Below are 12882 nucleotides of genomic sequence, written 5' to 3'. Positions count from 1 at the left end.
GTTTTCTACTTACCACATTACACATACAAAAAAATCTCTAAAGGTAATGTTAAATGGCTGATATATCATATAGAATATGTTCCTAAAAGCCAAGGTAACTCTATATAGGGAGAGATGGCATTGAGTTTCCAAAAGAAAGGTTTCCTGAGAGGTGGTGATTCTTGATTTGAATCTTAAAAGAGGTATAAGCTTGGAATCAAGCTCGGGGTGAATTTTATGGGAGGGGTGATGTTAGGATATTCCAAGACAAAAATTACATTTTCTGGGCTAGAACTGGGGTTAGACTGTGGAGCTCAAGTCTGTGCATTAACTATGTTCTAAATACAAAATGGAATCTGGATTGGATCCTAGAACAGATTTTTTTAAAAAGGAGATTATTGGAAAAACTGGCAAAGTCCAAATAAAATGTGGAGTTTAGTTAATAGTATCATACCAATGTTGATTTCTTCATCTTGCTAAACGTACACTGGTCATGTAAGATGTTAACATTAAGGGAAGCTGGTGAAGAGAAATATGAGAACTCCCTGTATTGTCTTAACAACTCTTCCATAAAACCCCAAATATCTCAAAATAAGAAAGTTTAGGGCTTCCCTGGTGGCGCACTGGTTAAGAATCCGCCTACCAATGCAGAGGACACGGTTGGATCCATGATCCGGGAAGATCCCACATGCCATGGAGCAACTAAGCCTGTGCACTACAACTACTGAGCCTGCGCTCTAGAGCCCGTGAGCCACAACTACTGAGCCTGTGCACCACAACTACTGAAGCTTGCGCGCCTAGAGCCCATGCTCTGCAACGAGAAGCCACCACAGGCCTTTCTGAGTGACATGGCAACTCTCTGGAGGCTGAGTGTCCTCTGCAGTGCCGGAGGTGGGCGAGCTCTCTTCCTCCAAACCCCAGTGGTCAGACCAGCTCATGTCTCAGCATTTCTCCAGGACCGATCAACCCCAGGATGGTGTGGAATACAGCACATTCACCTGTCACGCAGCCACCATTCTGGTTCCAAGGCTGCATATCTCCACTGGACTGGTGAGAGGGTTGCCAGTGTTTTGCTCCTGGGCCTAATTCCAGCTGCTTATTTGAATCCTTGCTCTGTGGTGGACTACTCTCTGGCTGCAGCCCTCACTCTTCATAGTCACTGGGGCATTGGACAAGTTGTTACTGACTATGTTCGAGGGGCTGCATTGCAGAAAGCTGCCAAGGCAGGCTTTTTGGTGCTCTCGGCGTTCACGTTTGCTGGGCTTTGTTATTTCAAATATCATGATGTGGGCATCTGCAAAGCTGTGGCTATGCTGTGGAAGCTCTGACCCTTTAGACTTAACACCCTGAGAATTGATTGTACACCTACTTGCCTCTGCTCTGTCATGCCATTTCAACTCACAATAAGAAGGAAATAACAGATTAGTCCGCTGGTAAAGTCTTCTAATCAGCCGGTTATTTTTAGAGTTTAATCTTTGAAGAAAGATTTGAGAGAAATTGTATCCGAGAAATTGTATCCAATAAATTGTGAGACTGAGTTTTGTATTCTGGAGAGTTAATGGGGTATCTCACAGCTTCTCAGAAGACTCACAGTATAACTAAACATCATATATGAGCCTTTGCCTGTTAATTTATCAGACTCTTAAAGGGAGTTCAGCTTTATTACTCTCAATATTCGATCAAACTTCTATATTTGTCCTAGGATGATGGAGAAAGGGAACGACTGTTAATTCATAAGTAAAGACTTTGCAGAAAATTAGACAGTGTTTCGTTTTTGTAAACATCCCTCCCCTCTGTTCAGTCGATACCAGTTACTGATGGTTACTTGTCCTAGGGAGATTTGAAAATTAGAAATGCTGATATTTCACATTACTGATTTCTAAATCCTAGGAAAAAGAGCCTGCAGAGTTTCTGAATATAGAGAAGTTTCATGTAGGGAAGAGGTCCCTTTAGATATGTTTCAAATTGTTACAGGTGTAGTAAGTTGTTTCCCCACTGTGGGAATCTCTAATGTGAAAATGTATTCTATGAAGGTAAAGTTTTATTAAAAATAAAAATGCTGTATAATAAAAATTTATTCTCTTTTAAAAACAAAACAACAACAACAAAAAAAAAAAAAAAAAAAAAAAAAGTTAAAAAAAACACGTCTGAGGTTGACTCATAAATTTTTATGGAAAAATAAGAAATTACCTAAAGTAAGTTAGATCAAGCTCTGAAATTTTCTCCAGGTGAGCCCAATTTTAATAGGTCCCTTAATAGGAAGGGAATTATGTGGATAGTCCATTCTTAAGAGGAAGAAAGGATCTTATGAAACTGCCAAATAATAAAATTCACAGATCATTGTCAAAGTCCAGGGAGAATCTGTAGTCCAAAAAATAGCCTTCAGCTCCTGCACTGAGGCTCACTGCTAAATTCTCACAAAGAAAATGAAACATGACAATGTTTATGTGGTTACAGCTTTCATCTAAAGAGCATAAAGACTGTTGAAAATATATGAGATTTGGATACAAGTCTCATTCTTCTCAGTGTGAAGTACCGTACAGCTTCCATTCAGATTTTGTTTTAATGCAGAGCCCATCTTCTCCCATTTTATGCCCCCCATGCCCACTCATCCCCCACCCCGCCAGCGTGGTAAAGGTGGTCAAATGGTACAAACTTTTAGTTATAAAACAAGTCCTGAGGATGTAATGGTGACTATAGTTAATAATACTGTGTTGTACGTGTATTTGAAAGTTGCTAAGAGAATAGATCTTAAAAGTTCGCATCACAAGAAAAAACTTTTGTAACTTTGTACACATAAAAGTTAACTAGATGGATTTAACTTGACTTATTGCAGTGGTCATTTTGCAATACAGACATATATCAAATCATTATGTTGTGTACTTGCAACACGTGTTATATGTTAATTACATCTCAGTTTTTTAAAAATGCAGTCAAAATGTACCTGAATATACCCTCATAAAAATCTTATTCTACTAAGACATCAAATTCCAAGCAGAAACATTTATTATTGACTGGCTTTTTCTGAATGGAAACTCTAAAACTACATTTCAAAAGCTCTTTAAACAACTGACTGAACTTGGAAAATTAACTTTGCCTTTAAACTTTGTGTCAAGATAGCAAGACTTAGGTTGTAAACTCTGGCCCATAAACTAATACCTCTGTGGCTTTGAATAAGGCATTTGTCATTACTGACTTCCCATTTCCTTATCCATAAAATAGGTAATAACAACTCATAAGCTTTCTATCAAGATCAAATAAGTATGTAAAAAGGCATTATAAATTACAGAAAATAATAATGCAATAGGTTTTTTATGAAAGCTATACCCACGGAGTTTGTAAAATACCATAATATAAAATGCTATATCTCAATTAAGCACACTCAAGTTCTAATCTGAGTTTAGCTACTTACCAGTGTGTAAACTTTCTTTGTGCCTCAGAATTCTCATGTTAAAATACTAATAAAACGATGATAATAACAATAGTAATATAATCATTTTGTAAACCTGATTTCAAGATAAAATGAGACATTGCATGTAAAACATTTAATTTGCTAAGTCAAACAGAGATAGACTGAAGCTCCAACAATGAAAACAATGTTTTACAAGTTTAAGGTTAATATGCATTGACTATACATGACACATGTGTTCTTAAAATATTCCATTCCCATTGCTTTTGGCATGAAAATCTAACTTCTTACCATGACCTACAAGGCCTGGGGGTCTGGCACTGCACATCCCCTCTTGTTCCCCTTGCCTTCATAGGTATTCCATCCACTGTCAGGGAGATGTGCCCTCTCAGCTGACCACCTTCAGATCACAGCAGCTCTAGGGAAATCTTCCTGAACTTCCTGATTCCGTCACAGTCTCCTATTCTGGGCTCTCCTAACACTCAATACCTACCCTTCATTGTCCTAATAATAGTTACATTTCGATATTTACAAAGCATGATTACTTCGTTGTCTTTATTTAAATTTTTAATATCTTGTTCATCATGAATTTTTGCACTAATTTTATTGTTTAAATATTGCATTAAAATATTATTAATCTTAACTGAATTTTAGGACACCCCTCAAATATTTTTGCAGAAAACCAGTAAGTTACATGCCTCACCCTAGCTCTGGTCCTGCAACTTCAGCCTTAAAATTCCAGGAGGCCTGGGATACATATCCCCAGGATCCAGAACAATGGCTTGACTGGGGGAGAAACTTAAATATGTGTAGAGTGAATTCGAGCATATTTGTAGTTTTTGAATTCTAAGACGTTTTAAGGGAAATATTGGTTGGTAACACAGAAATAAATTGTCAAGCTAAAATTTTTTTAAAGAACAGCTAAAATGTTATTCTTAGAAGAATTACAATGACTAAAACTCTACCAATCCAAAAAGCTGCTTGTTTCTATCAACCACCCTCTTTGTATCAATTTCAAAAGGCAGCCCATTTTTGTTTCAGGGTTTAATTGGTTCCCTAGCTCATTTTGGAGGAATTCAATTTCCCTTGAGCTGGGTTCATATGACAACAGATGAGTTCCTTCTTTTTGATTTACTTCTCTAGGGCCATGGAAAGGAAAGCTAAAATAAAATGGGAGGAAAAATAATTTATGTAAGAGGTGTAGTGTGAAATGTAAATTTAGATTTTCTAAACATGTAGTCTCCAGTTTACAAGCAGAGCTACATTAACACAAACGAAGTGACCAGACTGGGGAAGGGAATTAATCTTGTTGACTGTATGCACTGTCTCAAGAGTTACGGGGGTGATAACAAAACGGTGTGGTCTAGTGAATAAGATGCAAGAGTTAGATGAAAAAAAGGATCTTCGGCTTTAGTTACATGTGTGTATTTCTCTCTCTCTAAATATATGTCATCCTATATATAAGTATGTCATATATACATAAGTGATATTTATTTATATTTTGTGTATCATATGTAGCATTTACATATATAAGTGATAACGATGACTTTTTATATAGATTTATAGAGAGAGCCTCCAGGGAGGAAAGGGACTTCCAATGACCAATGACATTGCCATTTAAAGATTTGGAAAGAATGCTCTTCTCAGGATTCTTTGGCTCCTTAAAGTTGTATTTCTTTTTGAAACCCAAAACATTAACATTTTTATCACACACACACACATCTGGTTCAAACCTGCTCTGAAAACTTGCCTGTGCAGTTTCTAGAGACCATAGCAGTGCATCACAGAGAACAAGAGAGAAGTAGTTTCTCACAATTCCTGCCTTCAGAAATTCACATGCAAATAAAAATATTTTAAGGTAAGGAGCTAAGTAAGTTTTATATAACATTGATATCAAATGGACAGGAACCTGGTATGCCTACTGGGGGAGATCAGGGAATAATACATTTTTTTAAAGTTTAATATCTCCCCTATTGGAAACGATCTTTTATTTTTTTCACTGGCATTTATTCTAAAATAAACACCCCCCCCCCAAAAAAAAAGAGTGGAGAACTGCTCCCAGATATATGTGTGAATTGCAGGCAAGCATCAAGTGAAAATTTAAGAGGCTTTTAAACGCTGATTTGGTTTTTGTTTTAATGGTCTGTGTACTTATACAAACTATTAAACTTCACTAGATCATGGCCAATGGTGAGCGTTGATTGACAGGTGCTTTCAAAGTGAGTTGTGTTACCTTTAGAGACACGAACAGTCACATAATGGCTGAAAAAGAGAAAGCAGTAATAGGAGTTTCTCTGCGACTGGGGGTAGGGTGAGATGGGGCTGAAGTTTGGGGGAAGAGAACAGAAGGCACACGGAAAGGCGTGGTATGCATTCCAGGGGGTAAAAACTGCCTCCACCAAAATTGATTTTCTTTCATTGATATATAACTGCTTAAATTTGATTATACTCACGTTCATTTGTTCAGTAGAGATTTACTGAGTGCCTACTTCTGGCTAAAACTGGGCGATGGGGGTTCAAAGAGGCTTTCTCACGTGGCGGAGGCCCAATGACTGCGGCGCGGGGTGAGGAGTACGGGGCGGGGGGGCGGGGGGAGTCGCCCCTGCCCCCCCCCCCCCGGGCTCTTGGTTGAATGTGACCGTGCGCTGGCAGGTCCGGTGGCCAACCCCACCCGGCCCGGAGCTGAGCCACACCCACCTCCACGCCCACCGCTGCCTCATCCCTCGACCTTCACAAGGTTGGTAGAGCCTTTCCTTGGAAATTCAACTAATCAAGGCAGAGTTGAAAAGTAGGTGTAGCCTGTTGACCATGTGTCCATCAAAAAGAGGGTGGCTCCAACCGGCGGAGCGCAAAGAAAGGTTGATTCCAACAGCTGTCGGGAGCAGGAGTAGCAGTTTCTTCTACGTCTTAACCTTTGAAAGGAACTGGAATAGCAGAGTGCTTCTCGGTAGCATGGGTAAGTCTTGTTCCATGGAACTGCTTTTTTCAGCTATTGGAGACGGTGTGTGTATTGAGTTCACTACTTAGGATGGATTTTTAACCGTGGATCCCAATCAAAAAGATTTTGAAAAGCACAAATGGGAAGCGTTTTATCATCCTAGAACCAAGTGGGGAGTGGACCTTGGCCAGTAGACTTCTAGTGTTTAAACGGCATTTACCTACAGCTATTTGGGCCACTGACCTCAAACTTTCAAAACGTAAAGGAGGAAAGTAAATACACTTTCCAGAAAGCAGATGACTGGTTGAATTTTCCTTTAAGTTGCATTTTTTAATTTTGTTTTAAAAAACTGTATAAAATTGTATTGTAAAAATTTGTATAAATATTGTATCTCATTGCAAGAAATGGCTAGGTCTATCTTATGCTAAAATGTTTAAATTATTTATTTATTATAAAGAGTAAACTTATTTTCCTTTCTTTCCTCTTCAATTATCTCTGCAAATGGCACTACCATCCACCCAATTACTTGAGCAAAAAATTGGACTACTCACTCATTCTTGCTTCCTGTTTCTCTTACCCCCTTTATCCAACCCGACAGCAAGTTTGGAAGGCTCCATCTCCATTTTCCCTCTCTCCCTCCATTTCAGCTCCGCTGCTACCACATGCTCCAAACCACCAACATTCTTTTCCTAGATTACTAAATAGCCTGAGGGATTTTTTTCTGCTTTCACTCTTGCCTCCCTTAATCCATTCTTCACAAATCAGCCTGAGTAGTCTTTTAACCTAAATCACAGCGTGCTAATTTCCTTGTTTGAAAGAAACCCCTTAATGGTTCCCATCGGTTTGGGAATGACATGCAAATGGCTCCCTCCTGCACCGTCCTCAACCTTATCTCAGACCTCTATCGTCTTTGCCCGCCATTTTGTGTAATAAGCATGGCTTTCACTGCCATCCAGCAAGCTAATCCCTTTGTGCTTTCTGCTGCAGCTTGGAAAGAACACTCTTCTTCCACCTCTTTCAGCTGGCTAATGCTTTTCTTCTTTTTCAGGTCTGGGTCTAATGCTTCTTTGGAGGCCTTTACAGACATTCTTTTTAAAGATAGCCTCTCCTACTTTTCCTCTTATTGGTTTCATTTCATAGCATTTTTCTCAACCTGAAATTATTTTATTTACCATTTTATAAAAACTTTATTTACATGTCTGTCTCACACAGATAAAAACGCTATGAAAACCAGGGACTTTATCTTTTTCGTTGCTCTAAGGGTCAGCACCGCGGGAATTCCCTGGTGGTCCAATGGTTAGGACTCCAGGCTTTCACTGCCGTGGACCCGGGTTCCATCTCTGATGGGGGAACCAAGATCCCACAAGCCGGGCGGCACGGCCAAAAATTTAAAAGAAAAAAAAATTTTTTTAATTAAAAAAGAATTTTTTAAAAGGGTTATTAGCACCTAGAACAAAGTTTGGTACTAAATATTTGTATGATTGAATGACTGAATAAGTAAATGATGCACCCTTAGAACTACTTCTATCACAATTTTAGAAATATAAAATATAGTCTCATGCCATGAAGTAATTCAGTAACATCCTATACTATGTTTAACCATTACGTTTTCCATGTGGTTATTTCTACCAAAGGAGAATATAGTTATATCAACAGGAGTATTCTCATAATAAATTAATAAGTTACCATTTCAATTTATACATTGTTCTCACAAGCTTGCATATTGTGTGAGAAATGGCATAATGCTCAGACATCTGACAAATAAGAATCTAGTTCAGAAAGGTAAGGGCTGTACTTGGACCCTGGTAAATTCATAAAGAAAATACCTTTCTCTCAACCCTGATCTCATAGGAGATGTTCTAGATAACACCTTGGCATCATTGATAGACAACTTTATGAAACTTCTACCTTAAGCATGTCTAACATCCCAAATGAATTTCTAGTAAATTAATTTTATAAGACTGCTAAATCAGATATCACCAGTCTGATGACTAAATGCATATTCATCAATTCATTTCACTGGACAAATCTAGTAAGTGCTGGGGCATGTGAGTAAGACAGAAGAGGCCCTTGCTCTCTTAAAGCTTACAGACTAGTAGGTAAGACAGGGCTTAAATAATCAGAACCAAGGGGCTGTGGTCAGCGTAAAATAGAGAGAGAGCTAGGAGAGCATTTAGCTTGGAGACCTAATTGAGACTAAGAATCAAGGGAAGCTTGCCTGAGCCAGTGGCGTTTAGGCAGAGATCTGAAATGCAGGTGGGAAGTAAACCTCTGCATGCCCCATCTGTGCACATGCTCATATGGTAAGGGGGATTGAGAGTGGGTAGTTTTGTGGGGGTTTTTTTTAATTCTATAGTTTGGTATTTATCCTAGTTTTTTTTAAATTGAAATGTAGTTGATGTACAGCAATATTATGTAAGTTACAGGTGTACAGTATGAGGGTAGGTAGTATTTTGTAGAGAGGAAAGAGCACGGCACTTTATTGGAAGGAGACTTTATTATGGCTGGAGATGAAATAGGAGAACTGGAGATGGCAAGAGATAAGTTTGGAGAGAAAAGCTAGAATCAAACCAATTGTAGCTATTTTAAATGGACTGAGGGAGGGAACGGCTGTGTTCTTTCCTACTTAAACTTTAGATCTAGCGATTTTGCTCCAAAGGTGCTTGCTATATGCACTAATACAAAATGAAATGAAAATTATTTTTTAGCTATGAGAGCACGATTTTGTTAGGCAAATATTGCTGGATACAGTCTCCCTGGTTTATTTCACCTTTATAAAGAACAGAATAAATAATAACACTTGTACCACTAACATTATATATTATATATTAGGAATATAACATATAAACAGCTTGAACATTTTTTTTAATTTTTTTTTTTTCGGGCCTCTCACTGTTGTGGCCTCTCCCGCTGCTCACAGGCCCAGCCACTCCGTGGCACGTGGGATCCTCCCGGATCGGGGCACAAACCCGAGTCCCCTGAATCGGCAGGAGGACGCTCAACCACTGCGCCACCAGGGAAGCCCAAATATTTTCTTTGATGTGGATCATCTTTAAAGTCTTTACTGAATTTGCTACAATACTGTTTCCATTTTATGTTTGGGTTTTTGGACACGAGGCATGTGGGATCTCAGCTCCCCGACCAGGGATCAAACCTGCACCCCCTACATTGGAAGGTGAAGTCTTAACCACTGGACTGCCAGGGAAGTCCCTGAAAATATTTTTAAATAGCCACATTTTAAAATAACCTACTCAAAAGAATCATGCTATCTATTCTTGGCAAAAAAAAAAAAAAAACAATAAAAACAAAACATGCATTTCAATTGGTAAGGGAAGAGGTTTAAATGTCTTCTTAAACATGAGTATGTATATTACACAGAAATATATTTATTTATATAATATATGCATATATTTAAGAAAACATTTAAACCTCTTCCCTGAGCAATTTATATATATTTGATTTATACTTAGTTAAATATATATCATGAAAATATTAATTATATTTATTTGTAAATATGTATATATAAATGCTTAAGAAGACATTTAAAAATCTGTTTTTAAATGTCATAGATAACATTCTTATATATTTTATATAAGTAAATATATAATTTATTTGAATTTATATAGTATATATTTACATATATAAATATGAATATGTGTATATATAGTGTTTAAGAAGGCATAAAAGCATGTTTTGTTTTCATTCTATGTATTATTTTACCAAAAGTAAATGGCACAAACTTTTTGAGGTGGCATTTTTTAATGTGGCTATTTAAAAAACATTTTCAAGCTGTTGATTTTCATTCCAGTACTTTCACATTTGCTCCTTTTTAAAAGCATTTAATTTTTGTTCCTACAGCAGGACATTTATCAGGATGCTAAAATTAAGAGATCTTTTATAAGACACAATTGTAACATTAAGCAAAGGACTCTTAGAAAGAATATAATATATTCATGCTGTAACTTTCATAGTACTACTTTTAGATTTTTAAGAAAAGGATCAAAAACCACTTGAATTCCCCTGTGCCTTTATTTTGACTTGCACTTATAAGAGATGGCAATGCATAGATTTCACATGACTTATTCTCTGGATCCCCATCTTATAGAACAAGGGTGGGCAAACTACAGCCATGCACTGAATCAGTCTCTGCTGTGCACTGCCCATCCTGTGTACTGTCTGTAGCTGCTTCTCTGCTACAGTGAGATTGAATAGCTATGACATAGGCCCTAGGGCCCACAAAGTTTAAATCAGGCTCTTTACAGAAAAAGTTTGCTGCCCTTGGTCTAGAATAGTACCTGGCACTTAACAGGATCCAACATCTACTTATAGAATGAATACAAAGGTAAACTAACAGTAGCTCACATGAGTGGTCAGCATTTGGTCTATGCCGTGAACTGTGCTAAGCACTTTAAATGCAATATTTAATTTGAATTTCACAGCTGCCACTACCTCAGTCGAGATTTACCTGGAGCTCCCTATATAAGATTGCAAACCCCTGCTTTCTACTGGTCCCCTAGCTTATTCTATAGCGCTTTGCCTTATAACATATGATGTACATTACTTATTTATTTTGTGTACTTCATGGGGCATACATTACATTTTTGGTATAATATATCTATTCACTGGTGTGTCTCAACCCATGAGTAGCCTAGAACAGGGCTAGCACATAGTGAGTGCCCAATGAACGTTAGGTGATCCATTAGGGAGGTCAGATAACTTATGGGGGATACCCAGGAAAGAAATGGTTATGACCCATGTCTTAACATACATATGTCACAACTAATTCTCTTAGTCTCTTGCAGAGTTAGTTAAAGATGTAAATGTAGTGATTCTGTTATTGGAAAGTGAGTTCTAGGCCATTTTTTGAAGTCATTTTCTGACAATAGCTCTAATATTGGAATATATTTTACCTAATGACTACTATCTCAAACAGGTGCTTGCTGAAAACATTCACGTAGATCACCCCTACCCAGAAGTGGTTGATCTATCCTGGTGCAAACCTTCAGAGGGAGCTAGCAGGACGACATGGACCAGAAACTGAAGAAAAGGGAAAAGACACTTGGCCAGAAAGGCCTTGGTAGAAGAGCTGTCAGTGGGGACGAGTCATCGCCAGCCCCGCAGGAACCTCCTGACACAATGTGGACCTTATGTGATGAGGATATGTGCTATGAGACTAGCTTTCGGGTTGTTGAAGAGGATTCCTTCTCTGACTGTTACATAGAATGCATAATAAGAGGTGAGTTTTCTGAACCTATCACGGAAGAGGACTCACTTCTGAAGTCCTTTGACTGTCTGAAAGAAGGATCAGAACAAGAGCTTTCTCAACAGGTTCTTACGGCAAGCTCACTTCTTGAACGTTCCTTGGAATACATGAAAAAGGGGGCAAAACAAGAAATTCTTCAACAGTTTGGTGGAGAGAATTCACTTCTTGAGTCTTCTGAGTACATGACAGGCAAGAAGCTTCCTCCTGGAGAAATACCCAGCACTGACTTTTCAGATCCTAAACAGCTCACAGAATGTACTAAAATGAAGCCAAGTACAAATAAAGAATATGATGCTCCAGAAAAAATTGTTTGTCCTCAGAGTGGATGCATAAGAGAGTTCAAGAATAGATCAACCCTGAGAAAGCATCTCCGAGTTCATAGTCCCCGAGATCACGTATGTGCAGAATGTGGGAAAGCCTTCAAGGAGAGCGCAAAACTAAAAAGACATTTTCTGGTTCATACTGGAGAGAAGCCATTTCCGTGTACTTTTGAAGGGTGCGGAAAACGTTTTTCCCTGTCATTCAATTTGCGTACACATGTGCGCATCCACACTGGGGAGAAACCTTTTGTATGTCCCTTTGAAGGCTGTCTTAAGAAGTTTATTCAGTCAAATAACATGAAAGCGCACCTCTTAACTCATGCAAAGGCCGAAATGAGTCAATGAAAGAAGATGGAAAATAATCCTCAAACAGGATAAGCATATTAGCAAAAGAATGATTGGCAACAAATATGCCTCATTGATTACTGTTTCAGGAAACAATTTTTAAAACAATATTGCCACCCTACAAGGTATATTTTTTTTAAATGTTACTAAGATAGATGCTCCTATAGTCTGTGATGTTATTTTAGAACTTTGTGTATAAAATTATAGTGCAGTTCCAATAGTAATGTCAGTAATGAACTTACTTCAAAAGCATAATCCTTAATATATGACAAATTTAATTTTTGGATATGGGACTTAATATCTCATACTATAAGTACGAAATTAACTTTGCTTTTAAGTTTGTAGTTTCCAACTGTTTAGCTTTTTCCTTTTATACTTAATACATATGATATTTCTAGAGAATGAAAATTTTGCAGTAGATTGTCAATAAATGAATAGTTAAAATTTTAAGTTAAATATATTGTTTAATCATTTTATTTTTTATCATTGTATCAAACTATATTGAAATCATATAGTAGATGTAACTGGTATTTGACAGTGTCAATCCATTTGAATCCATTTTAGATATTTTAAAATAAAACCCCAGAAATGTACTAAATCTGTATTAAAAAATCAAAGAAGTGTGCAT

General features: G+C 37.6%; 2 protein-coding genes across 2 annotated transcripts; both read left to right on the top strand.

Moving 5' to 3' along the window:
- Positions 1–827: 827 nt before the first annotated feature.
- Positions 828–1409, top strand: LOC102986405 (succinate dehydrogenase [ubiquinone] cytochrome b small subunit, mitochondrial-like). Its single transcript, XM_007100811.3, has one exon. The coding sequence runs from the start codon at positions 828–830 to the stop codon at positions 1305–1307; it is 480 nt and encodes a 159-aa protein (XP_007100873.2). The 3' UTR covers positions 1308–1409.
- Positions 1410–11351: 9942 nt separating this feature from the next.
- ZFP42 (ZFP42 zinc finger protein) lies at positions 11352–12254 on the top strand. The gene has a single exon (XM_007100813.2). The coding sequence runs from the start codon at positions 11352–11354 to the stop codon at positions 12252–12254; it is 903 nt and encodes a 300-aa protein (XP_007100875.2).
- The last annotated feature ends 628 nt before the right edge of the window (positions 12255–12882 follow it).

Source organism: Physeter macrocephalus, chromosome 20 (assembly GCF_002837175.3).
Source record: "Physeter macrocephalus isolate SW-GA chromosome 20, ASM283717v5, whole genome shotgun sequence".
Classification (NCBI taxonomy): domain Eukaryota; kingdom Metazoa; phylum Chordata; class Mammalia; order Artiodactyla; family Physeteridae; genus Physeter; species Physeter macrocephalus.
Note: the sequence above shows the minus strand (reverse complement) of the source record. Positions and strands in the feature narration are given on the sequence as shown.

Coding starts and splice junctions, on each gene's coding strand:
- ZFP42 (XM_007100813.2), top strand. CDS start 11,352: ATGGACCAGAAACTGAAGAAAAGGGAAAAGACACTTGGCCAGAAAGGC.
- LOC102986405 (XM_007100811.3), top strand. CDS start 828: ATGGCAACTCTCTGGAGGCTGAGTGTCCTCTGCAGTGCCGGAGGTGGG.